Raw genomic sequence first — 21,524 nt, 5'->3', positions numbered from 1 at the left:
TCTAGGATTTATTTCACTGTATTTCATTTGCGTGTTGTCGACAAGTTGCTGATTGAGGAAAATGCAGGCGTGGGTGGCCTATGTCGGAATTTAAAGACGAGCTTCCGCCCAGAACAAGCATCACAAGTAGAAAGAGTGGTCCAACATCATTGTGCTATCTCCTAGACGGTGCCTGGGGCCATTCAAATGATCCGTGAGCGACACACCCCATCCTCTTTCACAATGTCAAGTCGAATCGCCAGGGGTTGAGGTTCATCTGGTCACTAACGGGCATGTGTCGGTCGGATCTGCGCGTCAGTCGGGGAGCGGACCGGTCGGTCGAATATCTTTAAAAGGTCTTGCCACTTCGCCTCACATTGCGGTTTATGTTTTGCCGCAATATAACTCAGTCTTTATGGTATGATTAGACATCGCTTGGGAATTTGTCAAGTACTTCAAAACATAACTTTTTAGCGGCTTGCAGCAACTTATTAGGGAAAGCCTAACTCACAGAAACCACCCTTTCCGCCACTCCTTCATTAATAAGTCGTCAACTCGGGACTCTCCTGGCTCTCGGGAACGAGAACTTGATCTGAACAAAGACCTTCTGCATGGAATTGTCCTTGGTGTCAAATTTGTAGTACACCTTATCCAAATATTCAATATGCACGCGGTGCGACACCATCTGCATCGGATTGAGCTCGCCCGTCCTGATCATCTGTAGTAGCTCCTTCTAGTATTTGTGCACGGGGGCTTGGCCGTTTCTAATAAGCCTGATACCGCGCTGCATCAGACTGCTGACGTTAAAGTAATTTGTCTGTTCCTGTCAGTTTCACGCACACACCTCACTGTCGTATCAAGGGAGCTCACATAGCCGACATAAACCCCCGTAATGCCACACCTTCTATAGTTCCTCACGTCCTCAACCATCTCATTCAGAATCTCACTCGTGTCCGTCTCGGCACCGAGCGACATCTCCAACCAGTGCATCCAGCCCTTGGCATACTCGCCTGCTGCACACTCGATAGCGACGTCGGGTCCGCGTGCACCCGTCAGCTCCTTGAGCTTGCTCACGACAGTCTCCTTGCTGGTGGCGTCGAAGCTGAGCTACTTGAAATCGACTAGGTGAAGCTTGCCCCTCTGGCCGGTGGGAAGCAAGACGAGACGAAGGACAGGCGGGGCTCGGTGTCGACGAAAATGATTTTGGAGGCGCCTTCGTTGAGGGCGTAGGACCCTGCCATCTGACCGATGGGGCCAGCGCCGAAGATAGCGACGGTATCGCCAGGGTAGACGGCCGCGTCTTTAACGGCGTTGTAGGTAGTCGGAAGGACGTCGGAGAGGTAGAGGGCTGAGAAGCAGGTTAGCAAGACGTTGGAAGAGTGGAAAGAGGGGAGCGGGGTACTGTACCCTTCTCGTCCGGGACGTCGTCGGGGATCTCAAGCAGGTTGGCATCGCCGAGGGGCACGCGCACATACTCAGCCTGGCCACCGGCAAATCCGCCTGAGATGCGAGTACCCGAAAATACCAGCGGTGCGGCCACCGTACATGGCCTTCATTGTGGTATTCTAGTTAGTCATCTTCTGCTTGCAGTAGAAGCACTTTCCCCGCTATCAGCTACTTTTTACGCTACCCTCCTTATAGGCTCTGTCACGGCACGGCGGTAGGCGCTGAGGCCCTACGGGTGCGTGACCATACTATAACCCACTATAGAATTGCAGCCTGACGGCTTGTAATTCTGGCATCCTTTTGGAAGGTGTGGTGCTAAACGCCGTCACATTAGCCTGCTAGCTACTGCGCCACTTGCTGAGGCTCGGCCCTACAAATGCGCTGAACGCTGCCCGCCTAACATCCCTGTCGCGCAATCCCGCAGCCTTGTTTTGGACTACTCCCTAGTGTCGTATTCCACTGCCTTTGGGCCTTGTTCCGGGTCCTCCTCTTATTCAGAATCTGTGGGAGGCCTCGGCAGAATCGAAGCGTCGAATCTAGGATACCTTGTCTTTCTTTGGGGTAATTCGAGCACCAGAACGCGCAGAATCCAGAGCATAGGACGTGGAATCACCGATGTACCCATCGACATGGGACCTCGAAATTGACTGCGGTCCGGGACGAATACTATACCATCTAGTACTAAGTATCTAGGTGCCAACAGGCATGTGTGTGGGGTCTCTTGGCGACAGGCATCATCAGTTGGGACGAGCTATGATCGGAAATACCACACAAATTCTACAGGCAATGCCCTCGCCGTCAGCTTTGGTAATAAAAACATTTGATTCCATGAGTAGGCACTAACGTGTGTGATAAGCGAGATGAACAGACAAGCGAGTTGAACAATTTCCACAACCTCACCACAACTACCCTCAATTACACAACCACAACACTAGGAAATAACAATAACTGAATCGGAAACAGATGAATCAGACGATTCTGCAGCCTCCTTGCACGTACGTGCATTATGGCAGGCTTGCCGCATACGCCACAGCATCGAATCTTCGTACGAGACCCCCCTGCACCACCACCATTTTGTCGTGTTTCCTGGACCAACTGCCCACCCACAGCCTTCTGATCCAGTAGATCCTGTGCCTCTTGTACAGTAAGTGATCCTCCAAGCCGAACACGTGTTTTCTTGGCTCTCCGTCGCTTACTAAGCCCCTCATTGGCCTTCCGAAGTGCTGAGACCTCTGTACGCAAAAGAGCCACCTCGTGCATCATAGCCATCGTACCTTTAGCTAATCGATCCACAGCAGTCAGCATTGGTGTTGGAGAGCTGCCCTGATGGTTGGAAATTCGAGTTTTGATGAACGCTGACTGTGAGGCAGCCTCTCTCGGGTTTTGTGGCGTTTGGGAGACCCAAGGTAGCGATGTAGTTGGGCTTGTAGCTGGGGGTGTTGGAGTCCGAATACGCACATCCAGCTTGGATATCACCCTCTCTGGATCGTACGGCACAAGGCCGGCTCCAGCAAACCCCCCCTGGATATTCCTTTCCGTAACCGAAGCAAAAAACGCCTCTCTAAACCCACAAAGAAACTCCAGCTTGCTAATATGTGTGATGTTCATCCGCATCAGCTGCTCAATCTGACAGCCGTACGCCTTCTTCAACGGCCCAAAGCAACCAACATCCAATGGCTGAAGTAGGTGTGAAGAGTGCGGAGGCATACAGAGTGTGATGATGTTGTGCTCCCGGCAGTAAGTCTCGAATTCTTCGGAGTGGTGGCTATCGTGGCCGTCGAGAATTAACAGTCGGTATATTCCCTTCGTACGAGATGCTGTGTGGAAATCGAAGTGCCGAATCCAATCCATGCCTTTCTCATTAGTAGTCTAGCCATTGTCGGTTGTTGCGATACGCCAGGTACCCGGAAGGTTGCACTCTTGATACCAGTTAGCAAGGTGATATTGCCCAGCTAAGATAATGAATGGTGGGATAGTCCAGCCTAGAGCATTCACTCCTTGGATGACTGTAGCCCACTCTCGATTACCAGGCTGGGCTTGCTTAGCCCTGCCACGGCCATCAGAGGTAGTAACTACCATAGCGGGGATGATAATGCCCATCATAAAGCCGGTCTCGTCGAAATTGTACAAATCTTCGTCAAGGATACCGTACTTGGCCTTCGTGTTGTGCACAAGCGCAAACCACTCGCGAATAACTTTTGGATCTTCGCATTTGGCCCTCTGGTAGTCGTATTTACGCGTAAAACGCGTCCGAAGTTCTGGCTGGCGCTTGACGAAGTTGTGAGCCCAGCGTGTACCGACAGAGGGCGCGTCGCGTTCGCGTAGCAATCGATTGGCCATATCTTCTACGTACGAAAGCCGGGGATGAAATGCGCGCGCACATAGCTCAATGATGTACTGAACAATCGTTTTCTCTTCCAAATCCGTAAGCTTACGCGAATTGGCTGGAGTATCACGTCGTGCAGGTTTGCCGTCGCGTCGGTTGCGTATAGTATTTACCGTGACTTGATATGTTGTTGCTGCAGCTCGAATACTGAGTTTTGGGTCGTTTTGAATAGCCCTGAGGGCCAAATTCACCCTAGCTTCGTATGAAGGAAGAGACATTTGAGTTTGTTGAGGAATTTGGTGTTTTGTAGAGAGGAGGCGCGTCGCGTCAAAAGTGTTCAACTCGCTTGTCTGTTCATCTCGCTTATCACACACGTTAACGTTTCGATGAAGGCAATACCAGGAGCATGGGCTCTGACATCCTGCGGTGGAGCCGCAGTGGCTCGGACCGACCACCAGTCCCCGAAACCTGGTCCTTTGGCGACTGCGGCCGCCGTGGACAGCATCTCTCGCGAAGGACGCGATTGTGCTCCAGGATTCAGCTGTCTGTGGGTGGTCATAAATCTTCGTTAGAGTGCCGTTCCGTCCATTCAGTTGCGTACCCTGGATATACCAGCCGCCACCCGTACATACAAATCTACCATGGTCTTACCGATACTCTTGTGCGCCCGCAGTGCGGCTATAGGGCCCTTAATTAGTGGAGTAACGTCTTAGATGTGCCGCTCACCTACAACGTCACCGGTATTCCCTCGACCCAGTACACGCAGATGATTAATGGCGACGGCACTAAGCTATAGGGTTTCTTTAACCAGGGTGTTAGGCATATAGCACCCGTTAACGAGCAGCTGATGCTCAAGTTCTTTAGCATCTTCGCGTAAAGGGTTGATACAAACGTTGTCCCGCACATAGATAGGATGGCGCCCTTTTTCTCTCAGAACTGAGATATTTCGATATACCATGCCCCACCACCCTTTCGGACACCCCACCCTTTCGGACAGCAAAACTGCCCGCGCCCCATACAAAATCACCCCTCTTCAATTCAATGGCATTCAACCAATTTTGAATCTATGACATAAAAAAAACATCATTCTGTAGAGAATTGACCTATATATTAGTACCGACGTTTTCTTACCATCCGACCCGACCTGGTAGTAAGCTGAGGGGATTCAGGTGATACTCCAACCTCAATAACTGAAGCGATTTCTCCATCCGAAGCAACCTCCTCCTCTGGATCAGAATCCACCACAACAACCTTCCTTTTGTTTCCAACTTCTGAAATCGGTCCACCAGATGCTAATGCTTCACCCAAACTCATAAACCGCCTGTTTGGATTAGGGATAGCTCTTCTTTTATTCCCTCGGTGACGTCATTTGCCAGGACACATTCCAGCATGTTGTCCCAGTCCTGGAACCAGCTCTCATGTCTGTGATCACGTATAAAGCGCTCTCTCGTCTCCTGCCCTAGCATCTCCAGCTTGAGGACCCCATCCCTCATGTCTTTGTCCAGCACATTTCTCGGCTCGATAAAGTCGCCCCGCGCTGGTTCCCGGAAGAGGTATAGCCCCTCCCACCTCTCCGCCCTCGTCAGCTGTACGTATAGGCTCATAAAGCTCGGCCTTGTCGCCGCGCTGCTGCCGTGGACGCCCTTGAGGTTGAGGAGGATTTCAGAGAACTGCTTTCCCTGGCTCTTCTGATCCGTCATGACAAAGGCTGGTGTGCAGAGAGGGCCTGTTCTGTGCGTGACCCACCGGAATCCTGGCTTGCCTCTCGACCCGGGACCCTTGCCTCGCATGGCGTCGGGAATTACAACCGTCTTGCTTTTGATCAGGATCGTGCCTTTGGGGAGCCCAGGTATTTCGAGGTCGGCGATATCGTCTGACTGGAGGAGAACGGCTGACGGCGGCCCAAGGTCAGGAGACTTTGCAAAGGGGGTAAAGTTTTCGCATTACGAGGATTGCAAATCTTCATCACGTAAACTGAATTTAAAATAAAAGGAGGATGCAGATCCCATACGAGTTCAGACTGGCCATCCTCCTCGATATCTGACAAGTATACGTAGCGTCGAGTCGCTAGAGGCCTCTACACAGGGGCCAGCCTCTACGGAGGGACCAATCTCTACATGGGGCCGGACTCCATGGAGGGGCCAACCTCTATAGGGGGCCAACCTCCACACAGTGGCCAGCCTCTACAAAGGGGCCAGCCTCTACGGAGGGCCAACCTACGGAGGGGCCAGCCTCTACATGGGCCCAGCCTCTACAGAGGGCCAACCTACGGAGGGGCCAACCCTACATGGGGCCAGCCTCCACGGAGGGGCCAACCTCTATAGGGGGCCAGCCTCCACACAGGGGCCAGCCTCTACAAAGGGGCTAGCCTCTATGGAGGGGCCAACCCAATAGGGGCCTGCCTCCACGGAGCGGCCAGCCTCTTGAAGTGGGCGACCTTCACACGGATGCACTGTAGCGTTCCTCGGCCGGCGTATCGTTGACTAGATACAACGCGAACTTCCACTACAAAATCCAACTCTAGGTCTGCTGCTTTTGGGGCAACCTTCACCTTACTTATCGATCAGCCACAGAATCGATCAGCCACAGAATCTATCAGCCACAGTTGAACCAAGATGATTCCTAAAAGGCCCGGTTTTGGGCTCAGTCCTCTAGGCCATGTTCTAGGACCGCAATTTCATGGGAGGCCTCAACAGAGTGGTCTGGTACTGTAAGGCTACAGACCCGAAACAAGGCCCAAAGAACTGAGCCCGGAATCGGGGCGGAAGACTACAACTCAAAACAGGGACCAAATTACTTGGGCTTTGCTTCTACAAGCGTGGGAGGCTTCAACATCGCCCACCCGATCGCCTCCCCCAAGCCATTTTCACACAGATGTCCCCTTTCGCACCCAATTGGCTACCTATCAGGGCATGTGTCCATTCAGAGGTCGATGGAACTTGCTGGACGAGCCAGGTTGGTACGCCAGTGATGTTTATTAATGGGGTCTTTCTGGTATATATTGACCTCGAAGAACTTGTTGTGCTCGTCACACTTGAAGTTCTTGTACCTGTTGCATTGAAATCAGAAGTAGGCAGACACAAGGGGGTGGTACAGGCTTACGAGTTTAGTTTCTGAAAGTTTGCCTCGATCAAGTCGCTCTCAGCGATCTCGATGAACTCATCATCCCGTTCATTCACGGGAACAAAGTATCGCTTGCTCTCCAGGGCGCCGTAGTTGACTTGGCGGACGAGTTGGACTGCGAACGGCGGTTTGAGATCCAGAAGATCAAATTTGCTGTCCCCCAGAGTGACATCAGCTGCAAGAGTTGCCCATGCCATAAAACTCTTAAATTTCGTTTCATGGAGGAGATGGCTCGGGCGGTAAGGCTGAATGTCCAAGCAGCAGAAGATTGGGGCCATTTGAACTCAGGTATAAAGTGGGGATCGTTAACAGTAGAGATGGGTAGAACTGATCACAGTAGAGATGGGTAGAACTGATCAAAGTCCTGGGCTTGTGGATCTTAGAGAAATCTGAAAGGCAATTTCTTGAAACCGTTCACCATCAATTTATGTGCCCTTTTCTCCAGTATCCACCGTTCCAGGCCCCGTCATTCCCCTTCTACCGTCGCTGGTCCTGAGCTGGTCTGATTGGCTGTTATTTTGTGGCATAACACCGACACCATCACAGCCAATCTCGTGCTGTGACCGAATGGTGCATTAGCACTCGCAGATTTTGTGGCATAACACGGCCAAAGGAAGCCAATGGATTCAGCCATGACAACACTACCATCAAAGGAGGGCTTATCTAAACGACCCCCCTTCAAGTCGAACAAAGTGTATAAGAAGAAAGGATTCCTCTTCTGTCCTACTCTCGTCTTCTCTTCCCTTTTCTTCTTCACGGTCGGCTCTGGTAGCTGCAAACCGGCGCTCATTTGCACCATCCAACCGTTTCTCCTTTTCGTGTTTGTTCTGTTCGTGGGTCGTTGATCTTCCACGCTGCACTTTGTCACAGTTCCCAGCCTTGAGCCAAGAAACCTATTCCTCCGATAAGAGCCTTTCATTACTAGCCCGACCCATCAGGACTCATCCGGACTAGAGGAGCACTCTTATTCTAACACTAAAACGTCCGCGCCTTATCAGTCCGTTGACCCCTCTTGGGTCACGTCCGGAAATGATGGTCCTCTGCAGGAGTTCGATTGGGGGCCCCTTTCAGGGGCAGTTGAACCTGCTGGGCAGGGTGGCGAAGTGTATGGCCAAGCTTCAATCACATCCACACATAGCAATTCCGTTTACAGTCCGTCTCTACTACCAAATCAACAAAACCATTTCGGCGCCGATGATTTGAACACCGCTCCCTTTGTTCAGGCATCATCTTCAAGACCTACTCCCATCGCGGGTGTCTTGCAATGCCAATACTGTCCCGAGACATTCGAAGGGACGCGAGCGAGGCGTAACCTGAAGTATGTGCTTCCCGTCCATCTGGCCATAGCCTTTTAAATTACGTTAATTGTCCCTTCAGCGTGCACGTAAAGAAGCATACGCTGCCATACGCTGCCATACGATTGCACTGTTCCTGACTGCAACATGGCATTCCAATTCAAACTCGACTGTGATAACCATGTCAAGGCAAAACACCCTGAGACGTTATCCAGTATTAAAGTTGTGTTCTGCCCGCATCATGGATGCAAACATTCGGCTGAACGTGGCAAAGGAATGATCAGGGGGGATGCCATGAACAAGCACATCCGAAGTCAGCATGGCGGCGATGGGCAGCCGCTATGGGGCCTCCGACAGTCAAGTGGATAGCCGCGACAAAGTTACAATAACAGGCAGCCTCATTTCCGCCGTTTTCATTTCCCGTGTGCCCTGCAAAGACATGCCACTTGCCTCGGTGTAAAGGAAGTTGCCGTTTCCAACCACTGCTAGGGCTTCGCACAGTGTGTGGTATCCACGACGTTGTGGCGTAGTGTAGCAGAGGAAATGTGGATGTCAAGGCATCTTTGCTGCTGATTGTCGATCGACCGATCTCGTCCATGGCCAAATAACGTATACAGGTTCTAGACAGTCGATAATGCGCCATGCCCACGGCATCGACCTTGGAGGCCGTGGTCTGGGCAGATGTTGGACAGCTAGCTAGATTGCTAAACCTCTGTCGACGAAGAAACCTATGACGGACTGGTGAATGAGCTGGACGATATTGGACCCCGGTACGGTCTCTGCGAGGCCGCAACTGAGGCTTTTGATTCTTTTCTGCAACGTAGCTGCATCCCTTATGTAATTCGCGCCTTTTCACACTGATGCAACGACTTGTATTGAGCATCAACATCAGAGACCATAGCCCATCGCAGCTCTTCCATAGACAACATGACTGTTCACTTCGGGAGGAGGCGGAGGAGGAGGCGGACGAGGCGGACGAGGCGGAGGAGGAGGGGGAGGAAGAAAGGGAGGAGGGAGGAGGGGGAGGAAGAAAGGGAGGAGGGAGGAGGGGGAAGGTGGGGCGACTGTGAAGCTGACTAATCGTGGCACAGTCTGGCGGTGTTGACAGGAGACGCAAAACCGCAAGCGGTTTGCCCAAGAGACCCTTGAGGAACGAAGCTGGATGATTTGCTGTTCGTGGATTGCAGGACAGTTAGGCATGTCCTTCAGAGTTTGAAGTCACATGGCGGGGTACAGCGCGAGTGGAAAGGATTTACAAATGTTCCGGCGGGGCTTCAACAACGTCATCGGGAGTTGGAACACAGAGTTTGACCACAACATCCAAACTGCTACCGCAAAATCATAGGGCAATGCCAACCACCACCCAATGGCAGATGAAGAGATCACTTGCTGTGTCTTTGTCAACAGAGCTCTCGCCCGTGATGATGTTTCGACTAAAGTCTGTATAGGGTTATGTCCTAACACGACGATGGAGACACGGCTAATGTGGGCCCGGGAAATTGCAAGAGAATTTCTGTCTTGGTCGAACGGTGACAGTATCCGGCCTTGGATGTTCATTTGCAGTTTCGACGGAACGGTGGAGCGTCTCGCTATGCAACCACCTAAAGGTGACTACGACAAGGTATACCCGGTTCGCTGCCGCATTCCGCCCGGTACTATTCTTCGACTTGGGAAGGAAGAGCGAAATAAGCGATCAGAGATGTTTGCGCTGGGCAGTTTGCTATACGAGGTCAATTCTGGCAACAAGCCATTCAAGGAGCTGAACGACGACGAAGTCCAGCTCCGGTTCAGCAAGGGGAAATTTCCTGATGATGTCGAAAGTTTACAGCTTTGTCCAGCTATATTGTTTTGTTGGAATTTGGGAGTTTTGGAGGAAACGGAGGCGGAATCGATATACAACAGGATTGTTGGTGGCGCCGGCAGCTACATCAGGGCGCATCCAGTGTCCTTCACGATCCAGGCAGTTGGCGTATGTGCTCTGACGGCTTCCGTTGTCACCGTGCCTGTCCTCGGCCTTGTTGGATTCTCGGCAACGGGCTCTTTGGCTGGTTCTATGGCCGCTGCTTGGCAATCTTCAGTCGGATCGGTTGCGGCTGGTAGTGCATTTGCTTGGTGTCAGAGTGCCGCAATGGGCGGCGCGGCTTTGAACGGGGTATTTGGTCTCGGAGCGACTGGCGCGGGAGTTGTAGGAGCTGGCACATTGCCAATATTGGCTGAAAAGGTCCAGAGTGTCTTTCGGCGAAGATAGACCTAGCTTGGCAATTGGTGCTAGTAAGAGTTGAAGCGGAGAATGGTATGAGAAGACTGGATTTAGGAACGAGGAAAGGCAACCAAGGCGAAAGTGTGGCGCCCAGAAAGGCGAGGCTACGAGGCGTAGCGCACAGAGCTCGCTGTTCGACCAGCAGTCTTCCTCTGACTAAAGCCACCCGGAAACAAAGATGAACGGATGGTCCCCGGGTACTTTTGGCGACAAGAACGTGCGGGACTGTGGTGCTGCAGCCTCCGTGGCCCGCGCGTCGTCTTCGTGCCTGTGCACCGCCTCTGCAGTGTCACGCGTCAGGACCCGTGTTCGCGTTGCGCCGCGCGGTCCCGCACCTGTGGATCGCCACAACACAAGCATCCACTGCGTGGCCTCGAGACAGGCACAGCGATACCTCCGTTGAGAAAGACGGATGTCACAAGCGGGATGTCGTAAGAGCTGGCCGTCGAACGAAGGTTCCAGTGTTCTGAGGCGTCGCACATGCCGCATATCGGCTAATCAAACGTATCCATTGCGCCGGGGGCCATATGCTGCATGCGCCCTCAGCGCTGACAATGAAGCTTATTTTGACGCCTTGATTCATCAGTCTCGCCTCAGTCCACAGGGGAACCATAAACGGGAAGATCTAGAAGATGATGAAGTACATGGCGTGGTAAACAACAGACATCAGCGCCTAGGCCGCGTGCCTCCGCCCTCATCGGGATATTATCTCGATGTAGCCCACCTGAGACCTGGGGCAATTCTCGTAGCGAGGCAACGTGTTACGGTATCGCACTTGACAGCGGCTAAACCCCTAGTCCTCTGAATCTCCGAACGGTGCCGTTAGGATTTCCACGGTCCTTATCCAGCGATCAGGATCGAAAATCATCGGATCATGTTCCCTGCTGCTCATCTCAGTCGCGTAATCCAAGGCTCTCATTCCCGCAGCGTCAATATCGTTCGGTGACAATCCAACAATATTCAGATACTCCAGCGCCGGTTGAGTCAGCGAGCCAGCCTGTGCGCTGTGGTGGAGAACTGTCTTCCCTTCAGCGTCTGTGTCACGGAGATTAAGACCGGCGCCGGCGAGTAGTTTAAGGACGTCTACGTCTAGCTTAACGGAACTAGCGTAGGTGTGTCCCAATCCTAGGCGGCCGCCGGGTGTCCTATGGGAAATATCCGCCTGCCAATGGAGGAGGTTTTCAATAACGTCTTTCGGATGGAGGAGGAACCACTGGCTGATGTAAAGAACCAGTGGAGTCATGCCGTGCTTGTCTACTCCGTTCACCTCGGCCCCTTGTTCCAACAGCGGTTGTAAGACTTTACAATCCCAGAACAGTGGCTTTCCAAGTAAATGGTGCAAGGCGTTTCGACCATCCCTGTCTCGGGACAGGACAAGGTTAAGCCCAAGTTTATTAGCCGCGTCGAGGATCAACAACACGGTTTCTTTTTTTCCGCCCATTGCCGCATAGTGCAGCGCGTTGCGACCCTCGTCGTCCGATTCCGTAACAAGCGCTCCATTGTTCAGTAATAGCCGCACCACCTCCACATCTCCTTCCGCACAGGCAAGAAGCAGCGGCGTTTGTTGTTTAGAGTTCCGCCCCGACACGCCGGCACCGTGCTTCACTAGTACGTTGACTAGTGTCGCCGAACTCCAGTGGCCATAACGGACGAGGTGTAGTGCCTGCGACCCATCCGAAGTCCGGGCGTTAATGGCGCTTGCTGGGTGACGTAGTAGATCTATGATAAGACCGGACAACTCTCTGAGAATGTATTCGATATGGTCAACATATTCCTCTTCGTCTGAGATATCGATGAAATCAAGCACGGTTTCGATCCTAGATTCCGCGGCGTCCCAAACGTCGCAGGCGGCGTCCCAAACCTCGCAGCAACTGCAACTCAGTCCCCGACGAACCGCAAGGTGTAGCGGAGTCTCGTCGTATTCAGACATCGCGGTTGGATCGGCTCCGCGGTCAAGAAGGAAACGGACCGGTTTCTGTAATCCACTAAGAGCCGCGAGGTGTAGAGGAGTAAGTCCCTGATTGAGGCTGGCGTTTCTCTGCGGTTCGTGTTGGCTACTGCCTTGCTCATAGACCTGACGCCCATCTCGGAGAGCCTCGTGGTACCGCAGTCTGTGGACAAAGGTATTGATTGACACTCCGGCATTGATAAAAATACCAATCCCTTCCTCCCACCATGAATAAATGGCGTAATGTACCGGGGTCATGTTCTTGATGTCAGCCGTGATTTTTGCATTCTTTTCGAGAAGGAACAACAGCGGCCTCTCCCATCTGCGAAGAACTACATGGTGCAACACAGACTTTAGCTCGAAGTCTCTGACTTCAAGATCGACGCCATGCTGGAGCAGCCACATGGCCGTGTCTTCCTGGTCGTTGCGGGCTGCCCATAACAACGGCGTCTCACCGTTTTCATCCTTGCTATCAAGGTCCCACCCCTCGGCCGCGAGATCGGCCAGGCATTGTAGCAGCCCAAAGTGTGCTGCGAGATGTGCTCCTGAGATATCGTCGGGTGGCCTTCCCCTGGAATATTGGCGGAGGAGTATCTCGTAGCTCTTGGATGGCTTCCGTTTCTTCCGCAGGAACTCCATGGTAGATGCGAAACTTGGCGCAGATCTGCCTGCCTGGCGAGCATGGAATCCCAAGTACGTTGCAGCATATTCGATCATGCCGCCATATGTCTTATCCGCCTCGCTAAGAATCAGAAGGCAAACTTTGGTAGCATGGCAATGCGCCTGCTCAAGACTCCAATGATTTCGTTCAAAGTACTCGGTGACCGACAGATGTGAGAATCTCCAGACCTTGCACTGGGAGTCGAGGACAAGCAGGTTATTGCAAATATCCAAGAGTACATCTTCGTCGATTTCCTCGGATACATCGCCGCCTGGGTCCAGACGTACCGCAGATAAAAGGGCAGCACTGTCGAGAGGGTGGCAGGCACACATCACCCATGTGAAGGCACGGTCTGCAAGAATTCTCTCATGCTGGTTTCGGGCCGCGATTTTGGCGTATATCTCGTCGTATGCTGCCTCGAGACCGATTGGGAGTCTTCCAAGACGATCTCGTACAGCTGCTTCGGTCCGGAGTTCCAGCAGCTGCTTGACTTGTAGGTATGCCCACTGAAACCTATCCACAATGAGCGGGCTGACAGCACCTCTTATCAGGGACCTTACATTCCGTCACTCCGGTTAAGGAGGGTCTTGACGATCTCTCCTCGCAGAGACGCAGAAAACCTATTCCAGCGTCGGTGCTTGACGATCTCTCTGTTGACAAATTTCTCGATGTCGTTCTGGTTGTCAGTAGCTTGGATTTCAATGTGCGGCCGGGCGAGAAACTGGTCCCTAATATCAGCGTTAGGCCGACTCGCAATGAAGATCTTAATAGGCCGTTCTGCTTCTGATAGCAGAAAGTCTACCATCTCAAGTAGCTGACAACGAGAGTCGCCTTCGCACTCGTCCAAGGCGTCAAGCACCAGGGTGGTTTTAGAGTATAAGTTGACTGACTCCAGCAGCTGCTCCCTACAGGTATTGAAGCTGAGATCTGATCCCTTTAGTCTCATCTCCTTGTAGAGGGTCCGCAATTTCCTGCGCATATGTTCAGTGTTGTCGGCTGCGGCTGACAGTTGGCGAACATAGCTGCGAAGGACAGAGAGTGGTTGGCGGCGCTCGTCTTCGTTCCGGCTACAGTAGAAGAACGCAAAGCCCTCGGAGTCTAATTTGTCGTCGATACTGTCGATGACCTTTGACGTAAGGAACGTCTTACCAGCGCCAGCTGGGGAGGTAAGCCTCAGGGTCTAGACTCGGAGACACCGGAATACTAACGAGAACCCTGAAGCCACAGGATAACTGACGAGCTGCTGTTCTTCCATTCATTGAACTTGTCTCGATGCAGCAACCATTCACATGTATCCAAAGTACGAGCCTCTCTGACAGTGTTGTGGTGTTTCCGGTGTTGGATGGGTGAGATCCATTCGAGAACCTTGAGCCGCTCTTCATCGTCGATCCGTTCGAAGTGATCCAGGTGGAGTGCCCTAGATTGTCAGCATTTACGCACCCTGGCAGCGTTACAACATACATCTGATCGATGTTGAGACCTGCGGAGAGCATGTCTCGGTAATGTCTGAGGGTCTGCAGGATGGCGTCGACACATTTTCTCTCGAATGGCCACCTCAGAGAGGCGAGGCCAAGCTTGACCTTCAGTTTCCCCGGATCGCCGGCACCCGGCCCTTCCTCCAGCTTCGTCTTCAGTTCTGTGAGCTGCGAACGGCACCCTTCGAGTCCATCGCGGAGATCGCGCGCGGTCTGGAGCTTTGCGCCATGTTCTTCAAGGAGTTGGCAAGCCCTCTCGATGAGTGGCTTCAGGTTGCGGAGCTCGCGTTGCAAACGCTCGATGTCGGGCTTTGCAGTCCTGACAGCATCGAAATATCGAACAAGTGACACGACGGCGTTTAGTATCGCAAGAACGCTGGCAGCCGCATCCATTGCTAGTCGAAGACGGTGAAACGCGAGAGAAGAGTGTACGCGCTTTCCAGCAGGTCAGCAAAGGATTGCTTTGTCAAGAAATAAGTTGATGGCGACGTCGAGGCGTCTCGCAAGGTTGAAGGCGGGGCAGACTCGCAGCTGAGCGCTTGCCGGGCGGCCAATCAAACCCATCGCCAGTAACAACGCCTGGACCGATGAATCGACCCGAATCCTCGGTCGCCAAGACGGATACCGCACCATCGTCCACGGCCCTGTCCCTATTCAGCGTCTCTTCGGACCGGATACGGTATTCAGTGTGTGGCTGGAACGCGCCAGAAAGGCAGCTACGAGGCGTCCGAATTGCCAAATAATGTGTGCAGCCGTGCGGTCGTCCCGTTGGCAGCGTGGACCGGGCCAGCCTGTGGGAATTTGGGCCGTTACAGCGGGCTCCAGAGCCGAGCAGCAGCCGAGCAGGGCAGCCGGACAGTCGCGAAACCGTGGCGGGGCTCTCGGAGCGGCACATCTAGGGTACAATGTAGCTCGGGAATCGTGAAATGAACGCGATCAAGGTTGGTGCTTGTTTGTAAGTCTGGCGGTAGTAGCGAGTTGGTCCTTGCGTGTCGCGCCGTCAGTGCCTGTGCTGCGGACTGTAGCTTGCTTTCTAGCGCGCTTCGGCCTCCAAGGGATGGCAAGCCGCGTCCCCTCGCCCCGCCCTGAGCGTACCGCGGTACGTCAGCCTGATGGAACCCGGCATTGTCCGGATCGCCGCGCTGGCGTCGCTCTACACCAGCCTCGAACGGCCTTTGGGCGCTAACACTGTGGACATGGTATTCTGCAAGGAAGCGCCCACAAGATGCGGTCATTCTCCGGTGCAGCGCTGTATTGTGAGCGGTTGTCCATGCTGCGCGCTGAATTTGTCTCGAGGCGGGGACAGTATCGCAGTCTTAACGTTAGATGGACTGCAGCTCGATTACTGGCAAGGCCAGGGCGAGTGAGCTCCGCACCTCCATATGCGCCTGCAGCGACTAATGCACGGCCCAGGCGGGAAGTGTCCTAATTGTGTCCTGGCGCAGGCCGACGGTGCCGACAAACCAAACGTAGCACGGGAAAGCATGAACAAATGGCAAGAAAGAGAATTGCCGACAGGGCGACGTCAGCCACACGAAATAATGTCCAAAAGGGTTGGCGAGAGTTACGCGGGCGCTGAAAAGTGAGGCGAGCCCACGGACGGCAAAGGAGCAGGCGACGGCGACGCAGAGCCAATCTGCGCACAGCACCGTAGCCCTCGCCGAACAGCCGGCCCACGTTCGCGGCGGACAATCAAATCCGAGTGGTGATGCGAGCATCCGAAGATACATACAAGTACTTCAGTGCGCCCGGACGGCCGCGGCGCGTCGGGAGCCGTCCGCTACGTCTCGAAGCACGCGTTGAAGGAAGACGCGTCATGATGCGGAACGGCGGTGGCAGTCGCGGTAGGTCCTGGTACGGCACGGACCGCGCCGCACTTCTATAGCCGAATTGTCTACCCGCTTCACTAGAGTACCACCGCCCTCTGTGTTTCGTGTGTGGATCATGTGGAATTCGGAAAAGCTGCTATGGCTTCCGTCCGAGTACCGGCCTGTGCAGTCAACCGTCGCGGGATCGGCCGTCGCGCTTGGCCACGCTGCAGAACTCCCAGAAGGAGCTTGAACGCATGATGTATGGAACTCTGCATCCGAAATCGCCCTCTTTGTAATTTCAATCTCGTTCTTTCTCCTCTTCATTACCCAGCAATACACAAGTCTCTTCGACCCCTAGGACCCGTATAAGGGCAAAAATAATAGAAAAAAAAATATTATGATCGTGTATATGCCACCCCGATCGTCACCCCTAGTGTTCCTAGTTCTCGGCTACTACCTCGCTTGGCCATCTGTCCCGGTGTCCTGTCCCCCTCCATCTGTGTGGTGGCTTTTTCAATGGAGATGGGATAATCATCAGTAAACTAACGCCCCTGTGGCTTGTCAGAAGTCCAAGAAACCCCAGCTCTCTCTCCTAGGAGAATCATCAGTCACTCCCAGCTCTCCCAAGGCCATCCGTCTCCTGGGAGAAGTCAGCCACAGCCACCCAGCTCTCCCAGGGCCGTCCGTCTCCTGGGAGAACCATCAGCCACCCACAGCTCTCAAGGCCGTCTCCCAGAACCTAACTCTCCCAAGGCCTTAGCTGCAGCATAGATGGCGACGCTGCCCTGCCACTCGGAAGATGCCCATCATCAGCTTTCCCGATTTTGGGACGTGTCCACTGTGGCAGAAGACTTGAGAGCTTCGACATTGGGCATGTCTCGCCAAATGTTCTGTCCGAATGGCCACAGCTAGGTCATGCGGCAAGACACCCCTTCAGCAGGTCAGGAGTTGGAACTTTCTCGAAGTCCGGCTCACATGTGAACCAAGCCCAGGAGAGCCTGGAGTACCGGAGGACGCCGCCAGCTAGTAGCTATAGTCGAATGCTGTCGCCGAACGTGGCTGACCAAATGCTCAAAGCTCCCGAGAATCCCCTGACAAGTCTGGTACCCGTATGGACATCGTATCGGCAGGTCGTCGAGACTTTCGTCATACTTGTGGTTGTCGGGTTGTCGGCGTCGGCGTCACGGTGGCAGAACGGACAGATCAGCAATGTGCCTGTCAGAGCGGCGGTTTCCTTAGGAACTGGCGGTGGTGTAGAAACCTCAGAGCGGTTGAGGATTGTCGGTACTGGTGCCGGAGCAGGGGCGTGGGAGCTCGGGGGAGTCGACAAGGACGTGCTCTCGGACTTGCTAGGAACTATTGGCGCCAGTGCGGTGGCAACCTTAGACTTGGGACATGTGGTGGTGCGGGAGTGGCGGCCCACCTTGGCGGCCTTGGGATCGGTGAGCGTCTTGCTGGACGTTGTTGTGTGGGCTCCCTTTGGTTTTTGACGGCGGGAGGGTTCTCGCTGTTGGTATGAAGTCGTAGGTAGACGTAAGCGGTGCCGGTGCCTCGCGTGGTCTGCAAAATGGCCTGCGTCTGCAAGAATTGCGGTACAACCATTGTATGGGCACCTAAATGGCGTCCGTCTTCTGAAATGCTGTGTGCGAAGATGCCTTGCTAGGCTGTCGATACGCCATAGCTTTTCCCGTTCGCTGTCCCCTATCCCATCATCTGCCCACCTACAGAACGGGCAGAATGGCAACACATTCTTCTCCGCTTCCAGCACCACTTGAGTAGCCGGCTGCGTAGGGATATTATCCCTCAAGTCCGGCCTCCTGAGACTTGGCGAACCGCACCGGAAACGAACCGCACGTGTCTTGAGACCGACTGTCTTGCGGCCGCGCTTCGCTTGACGACGGCATGGGCTCTCTCTCCGCTTGCAGAGCCGAGCAATCGTCCGCACGAGGTCCAATCGTAGTGGGTGGAGCTCATCCCTGTTTCTCACCTCAGCGGCTTGAGAGAATAGACGTGCCACCCGCGCTCTCTCGGGCACGTCATATTGGATGGTCGGCGGCGCGATCACATCGGACGGCTTGATGCCGTTGAGCTGCCTGTTAATCTCTTCCACGTGTACCGAATCATGGAAATCCTTGATGGCACGCCGGAGCCGTTCGGTTTTTAGCTTCTTGCTCAGCCGGTCAGCCTTCTGCTTGTACTGGTCGTATCGATCTGCCAACTCCGTTCCTTCAGCATCTGCCCGGCTACGGTAGCCTTGCAATTTCATTTGTTGTGATGCTTGGGTCCTCTTTCAACGGTATTTAACTAGATCCGGGTCTTGATTGACTTCAAACTTCTGCTGGTCCGTGAGAGCTGTTGGGGCGTCGCCGTGCCGGACTAGCCGCCCGGCGAGGTGGATTAGGTCGTGCTGCGGAGCACTGCCGAAGCAGATTTTCTGGCAATCCACGTCATTAAAAGTCGACATGTAGTACTGCACGTATACCCTCGAATCTCCCTGCCGATGGCCCATGATCTTATTCCTTTCCTCGGGAGTGAGGGCTTCTGCATGGGTACTGGTTAGAAGCGATTCCGTAGTATTATTCTAAGATAACTTACCGTTCAGCTTCTTGCCTGAACCGCGTCGAAGGTCGTACCACTCAAGGACTTTTTCCAGCCCAATAGCTCGACCAAGGCGTACTAAGTGGCCGCGTTCCTTTTGATACTTGAGCGCCTTGTTGACAGCTATTCGTATGCCCTCTTCCGAATCCTCAACGTCGCGGAAGACAGGTCGTCTTCGCCACTCCTCCTTCCAGCGTAATCGAAGACGGTCAGAGTTCGGTGGAACTACCAGTTCGTAGATTTCTTCAGGGTCTTTGAACTCGTTGACGAATGCCCCGTCGGCAAATGCCAGTCCCATAATAGGGATAAGCGGGTCGTATATCAACATGTCGTCTTCGCGGAAGGCGAATTCCTTTGGCTCCGATTCGCCGCCTGACCGTTTAATGTTCTCCAGGTTGACCTTCAGCACGACACGTGGCCGCTGATCTCCCGGCAGCGGCGGAAACAACTGAAATTCGAGATGTTCGTAGAGGAGTTGGCCGATGAGGGCGCCTAGCCGTGTGGCGGTAGCGCCCGCAAAAATGAGATTGGCCGCTAACTGCACGCGCAAGCGTTCATGGGCGAACACCTCTTCATCACGTATCCAGTGATGGTTCAGAAGCACGGCCAAGTCCTCGACAAAGAGACCAACCTTCTCCTTCTTCGACGTATCCAGGCCGTAGGTTGGAGTGAGCCAAGTATGGATCCACTACCCGACATTAGCATGAGAGTTGACCGGAACAAAACAGGCAACTCACATTGCGGATGTCGTACAGCACATCCTCCTTCATCCAACTTGCTGTTTTCTGCGAATAGACCATACTGAGAATTTTCCAGTACGTCATTATCGACGATTCCTTCTTGATCCTTGAGTTCTCTACTCTCCATACTAAATAGGCCTTGAAGAGAGGGGCGTCACATTGGCCGAGTGCTTCAACGGGGTCGAGTTTCCGCCGTTTGCAAAACCTATTATGTCAAACATATTAGTTCAACTCCTCATCTCTAATGCACATGTCAAACAAGCTTACTTGTTCCATATTTTCTCTTGCTCCTCTTCCATAGTCTGCGTGTTTTCTCCATGATTGGCAAGGGTAGGGCCATCTGCTCGGAACCTTTCCAACAAGTCGTCGTAATACTGAGCCTTGTCGTCTGCATCTTCGTTAAGAGAACAATAACCGGAATCATTGTTGGAGTCTGAATGCGAATGCTGGCGAGATCGCACCGTCTGTGTCATCCGTGGGGCTGCAGGACGGGGGGGGTTTTGCCCATATTCTTCCTCAGACTCCGAGTCGGACGTGGAGCCGGCGCTAGAGTCTGTTTCGTAACCGCTCTCCTGACCAGACCTTAGCTGCCTGTTCCGTGTTGGCGCCATCCCAGCAAGTTGGGTGGATTGATCTGCGGAAGAGTTGCTGTCCGCAGCTCTATTGCGCCGGAGGTTACATCGCTGCCATGCCCGCCGAGGCATGTTCGAAGGTCGGTCCATGCTCTCACCCTCGGAAAGCGTGTGAGCTCACGGAATGAAAAGGAAACTAAGAGACAGACGAAGATAGCTGCTTGCAGGGGGTGGGGAGAGCTGCCGAGGCTTTGTGGGTGGGCAAGGCGCGGCTTGCGAATGTAGAAGAGAAGTGCCGGCGGCCAAGAGCTCGGGGGCGCGAAAAGGCGTGGGATGGAGGGCAAAGGAGCGGAGAGCCACAGCGAGGTGGGAGGCAGGGAGGGGATGGCGGGCATGGCGGGTTCAAGACCGCGCCGGGACGCGAGACTTAAATACATCAAGGGCCACATCCCAGACCAGCGAGTGCGGCGGTCGTAGCCACCTGCCTATACGTCGGCGAGCCAGATGCCAGCATGCCGCCTGATCCAGGATACGGACCGTAGCTGGCGTGTGCTACCTGTCTCCCTGCGTACCGCGGCAGCCAGGGGCGCGTCTGGGCCGGGGGCTTCTTGGTAGCGTCAGCATCCTCGCTGTTCTCGTCGGGCATCTCGAGCTCGTTCCGCGATGCCGATGGGAACGTGACAGGCTCCTCGAAAACAGACTGCAAGTAGCTGTTGTAGTAGACGGAGCGGCAAATTAGGTCCTATGAAGGGGGCAGGCGGACGAGGCGGCTGGGTGCGATGTGCTCCGTGGAATTAGAGATGATGGGAGTGGGAGCTTGGGAGCTGCAAGGGACTGCCAGACGAAATGGGTAGGCGGTGAGTGAGTGAGCTGTCCATTTTAGGAAGGCGGTGACGGCGATTGTAGATGCTGCCTGAGGCGTCAATTTTTGCGGCCTATGCAGACCCCGCCAAATTCGGCGATGCCTGACTGCCAAATGCGGCAGTCACCCTAAGCAGTGGACGGGTTTCCGCCGTAATCCCAAAAATGGGGCCTCGCCATTGGCTGGAGTGTCGCCAAGCATTACGGAAATTTGGGATTACGGCGCAAAACCAAAATCCGCCCAGGGACCGGGGTGTCCACAGAGCTAGGCCCCGCTTAGGATCTTGGCTCCTACCCGTATTCTTGGGTGGCCCTTCGCCGTTATCTTGGCGGTTTTCTCCTCGAGTTCGGCGTCCCGAGCCTCGGCTGTGCTCTTGGCGGCTGGCGAGGACCTTCTCGCCCTTCTTCCACCAAATATCGGGGTTATAT

At 53.9% G+C, this 21,524-nt stretch overlaps 8 protein-coding genes across 8 annotated transcripts; 1 reads left to right on the top strand and 7 right to left on the bottom strand.

The window, feature by feature from the left end:
• Nucleotides 1-529: 529 nt before the first annotated feature.
• On the bottom strand, nucleotides 530-1,535 carry B0T26DRAFT_681701 (uncharacterized protein; the record flags this gene model as incomplete). Its single annotated transcript, XM_060440675.1, has 4 exons — nucleotides 530-689; nucleotides 824-1,086; nucleotides 1,146-1,327; nucleotides 1,505-1,535. The coding sequence occupies 4 exons, from the start codon at nucleotides 1,533-1,535 to the stop codon at nucleotides 530-532; spliced, it is 636 nt and encodes a 211-aa protein (XP_060289234.1).
• A 3,598-nt stretch (nucleotides 1,536-5,133) lies between these two features.
• Nucleotides 5,134-5,658, bottom strand: B0T26DRAFT_614590 (uncharacterized protein; the record flags this gene model as incomplete). The annotated part of the gene is made up of 1 exon (XM_060435962.1): nucleotides 5,134-5,658. A coding segment is annotated over one exon (525 nt), but the record flags the coding sequence as incomplete, so codon positions are not given.
• An 856-nt stretch (nucleotides 5,659-6,514) lies between these two features.
• Nucleotides 6,515-7,342, bottom strand: B0T26DRAFT_865322 (uncharacterized protein). Its single transcript, XM_060447800.1, has 2 exons — nucleotides 6,854-7,342; nucleotides 6,515-6,800 (listed from the first exon to the last, which is right to left on the bottom strand). The coding sequence occupies exons 1-2, from the start codon at nucleotides 7,150-7,152 to the stop codon at nucleotides 6,674-6,676; spliced, it is 426 nt and encodes a 141-aa protein (XP_060289232.1). The 5' UTR covers nucleotides 7,153-7,342; the 3' UTR covers nucleotides 6,515-6,673.
• A 2,030-nt stretch (nucleotides 7,343-9,372) lies between these two features.
• B0T26DRAFT_523377 (uncharacterized protein) lies at nucleotides 9,373-10,516 on the top strand. The gene has a single exon (XM_060435493.1). The coding sequence runs from the start codon at nucleotides 9,536-9,538 to the stop codon at nucleotides 10,415-10,417; it is 882 nt and encodes a 293-aa protein (XP_060289231.1). The 5' UTR covers nucleotides 9,373-9,535; the 3' UTR covers nucleotides 10,418-10,516.
• Nucleotides 10,517-11,043: 527 nt separating this feature from the next.
• On the bottom strand, nucleotides 11,044-14,100 carry B0T26DRAFT_523375 (ankyrin repeat-containing domain protein). The gene is made up of 2 exons (XM_060435492.1): nucleotides 13,599-14,100; nucleotides 11,044-13,551 (listed from the first exon to the last, which is right to left on the bottom strand). The coding sequence occupies exons 1-2, from the start codon at nucleotides 14,015-14,017 to the stop codon at nucleotides 11,223-11,225; spliced, it is 2,748 nt and encodes a 915-aa protein (XP_060289230.1). The 5' UTR covers nucleotides 14,018-14,100; the 3' UTR covers nucleotides 11,044-11,222.
• Nucleotides 14,101-15,114, bottom strand: B0T26DRAFT_523374 (uncharacterized protein). The gene has a single exon (XM_060435491.1). It carries the CDS (start codon nucleotides 14,904-14,906, stop codon nucleotides 14,184-14,186), a length of 723 nt encoding a protein of 240 aa, XP_060289229.1. The 5' UTR covers nucleotides 14,907-15,114; the 3' UTR covers nucleotides 14,101-14,183.
• Nucleotides 15,115-17,354: 2,240 nt separating this feature from the next.
• B0T26DRAFT_681697 (uncharacterized protein) lies at nucleotides 17,355-20,629 on the bottom strand (the record flags this gene model as incomplete). The annotated part of the gene is made up of 7 exons (XM_060440673.1): nucleotides 17,355-17,902; nucleotides 18,050-18,535; nucleotides 18,620-18,865; nucleotides 18,920-19,610; nucleotides 19,660-19,867; nucleotides 19,930-20,249; nucleotides 20,444-20,629. 7 exons carry the CDS (start codon nucleotides 20,627-20,629, stop codon nucleotides 17,355-17,357), a joined length of 2,685 nt encoding a protein of 894 aa, XP_060289228.1.
• A 15-nt stretch (nucleotides 20,630-20,644) lies between these two features.
• Nucleotides 20,645-21,251, bottom strand: B0T26DRAFT_733908 (uncharacterized protein). Its single transcript, XM_060443168.1, has one exon. The coding sequence runs from the start codon at nucleotides 20,878-20,880 to the stop codon at nucleotides 20,671-20,673; it is 210 nt and encodes a 69-aa protein (XP_060289227.1). The 5' UTR covers nucleotides 20,881-21,251; the 3' UTR covers nucleotides 20,645-20,670.
• Between the last annotated feature and the right edge of the window lie 273 nt (nucleotides 21,252-21,524).

Source organism: Lasiosphaeria miniovina (assembly GCF_030549165.1).
Source record: "Lasiosphaeria miniovina strain SMH2392-1A chromosome Unknown B0T26scaffold_9, whole genome shotgun sequence".
Lineage (NCBI taxonomy): Eukaryota > Fungi > Ascomycota > Sordariomycetes > Sordariales > Lasiosphaeriaceae > Lasiosphaeria > Lasiosphaeria miniovina.
Note: the sequence above shows the minus strand (reverse complement) of the source record. Positions and strands in the feature narration are given on the sequence as shown.

Coding starts and splice junctions, on each gene's coding strand:
- B0T26DRAFT_865322 (XM_060447800.1), bottom strand. CDS start 7,152: ATGGCCCCAATCTTCTGCTGCTTGGACATTCAGCCTTACCGCCCGAGC. Junction 6,801..6,853: donor AACTTTCAGAAACTAAACTC/GTAAGCCTGTAC, acceptor TCAATGCAACAG/GTACAAGAACTTCAAGTGTG.
- B0T26DRAFT_523377 (XM_060435493.1), top strand. CDS start 9,536: ATGGCAGATGAAGAGATCACTTGCTGTGTCTTTGTCAACAGAGCTCTC.
- B0T26DRAFT_523375 (XM_060435492.1), bottom strand. CDS start 14,017: ATGCGCAGGAAATTGCGGACCCTCTACAAGGAGATGAGACTAAAGGGA. Junction 13,552..13,598: donor CTTAACCGGAGTGACGGAAT/GTAAGGTCCCTG, acceptor CATTGTGGATAG/GTTTCAGTGGGCATACCTAC.
- B0T26DRAFT_523374 (XM_060435491.1), bottom strand. CDS start 14,906: ATGGATGCGGCTGCCAGCGTTCTTGCGATACTAAACGCCGTCGTGTCA.
- B0T26DRAFT_733908 (XM_060443168.1), bottom strand. CDS start 20,880: ATGCCCGACGAGAACAGCGAGGATGCTGACGCTACCAAGAAGCCCCCG.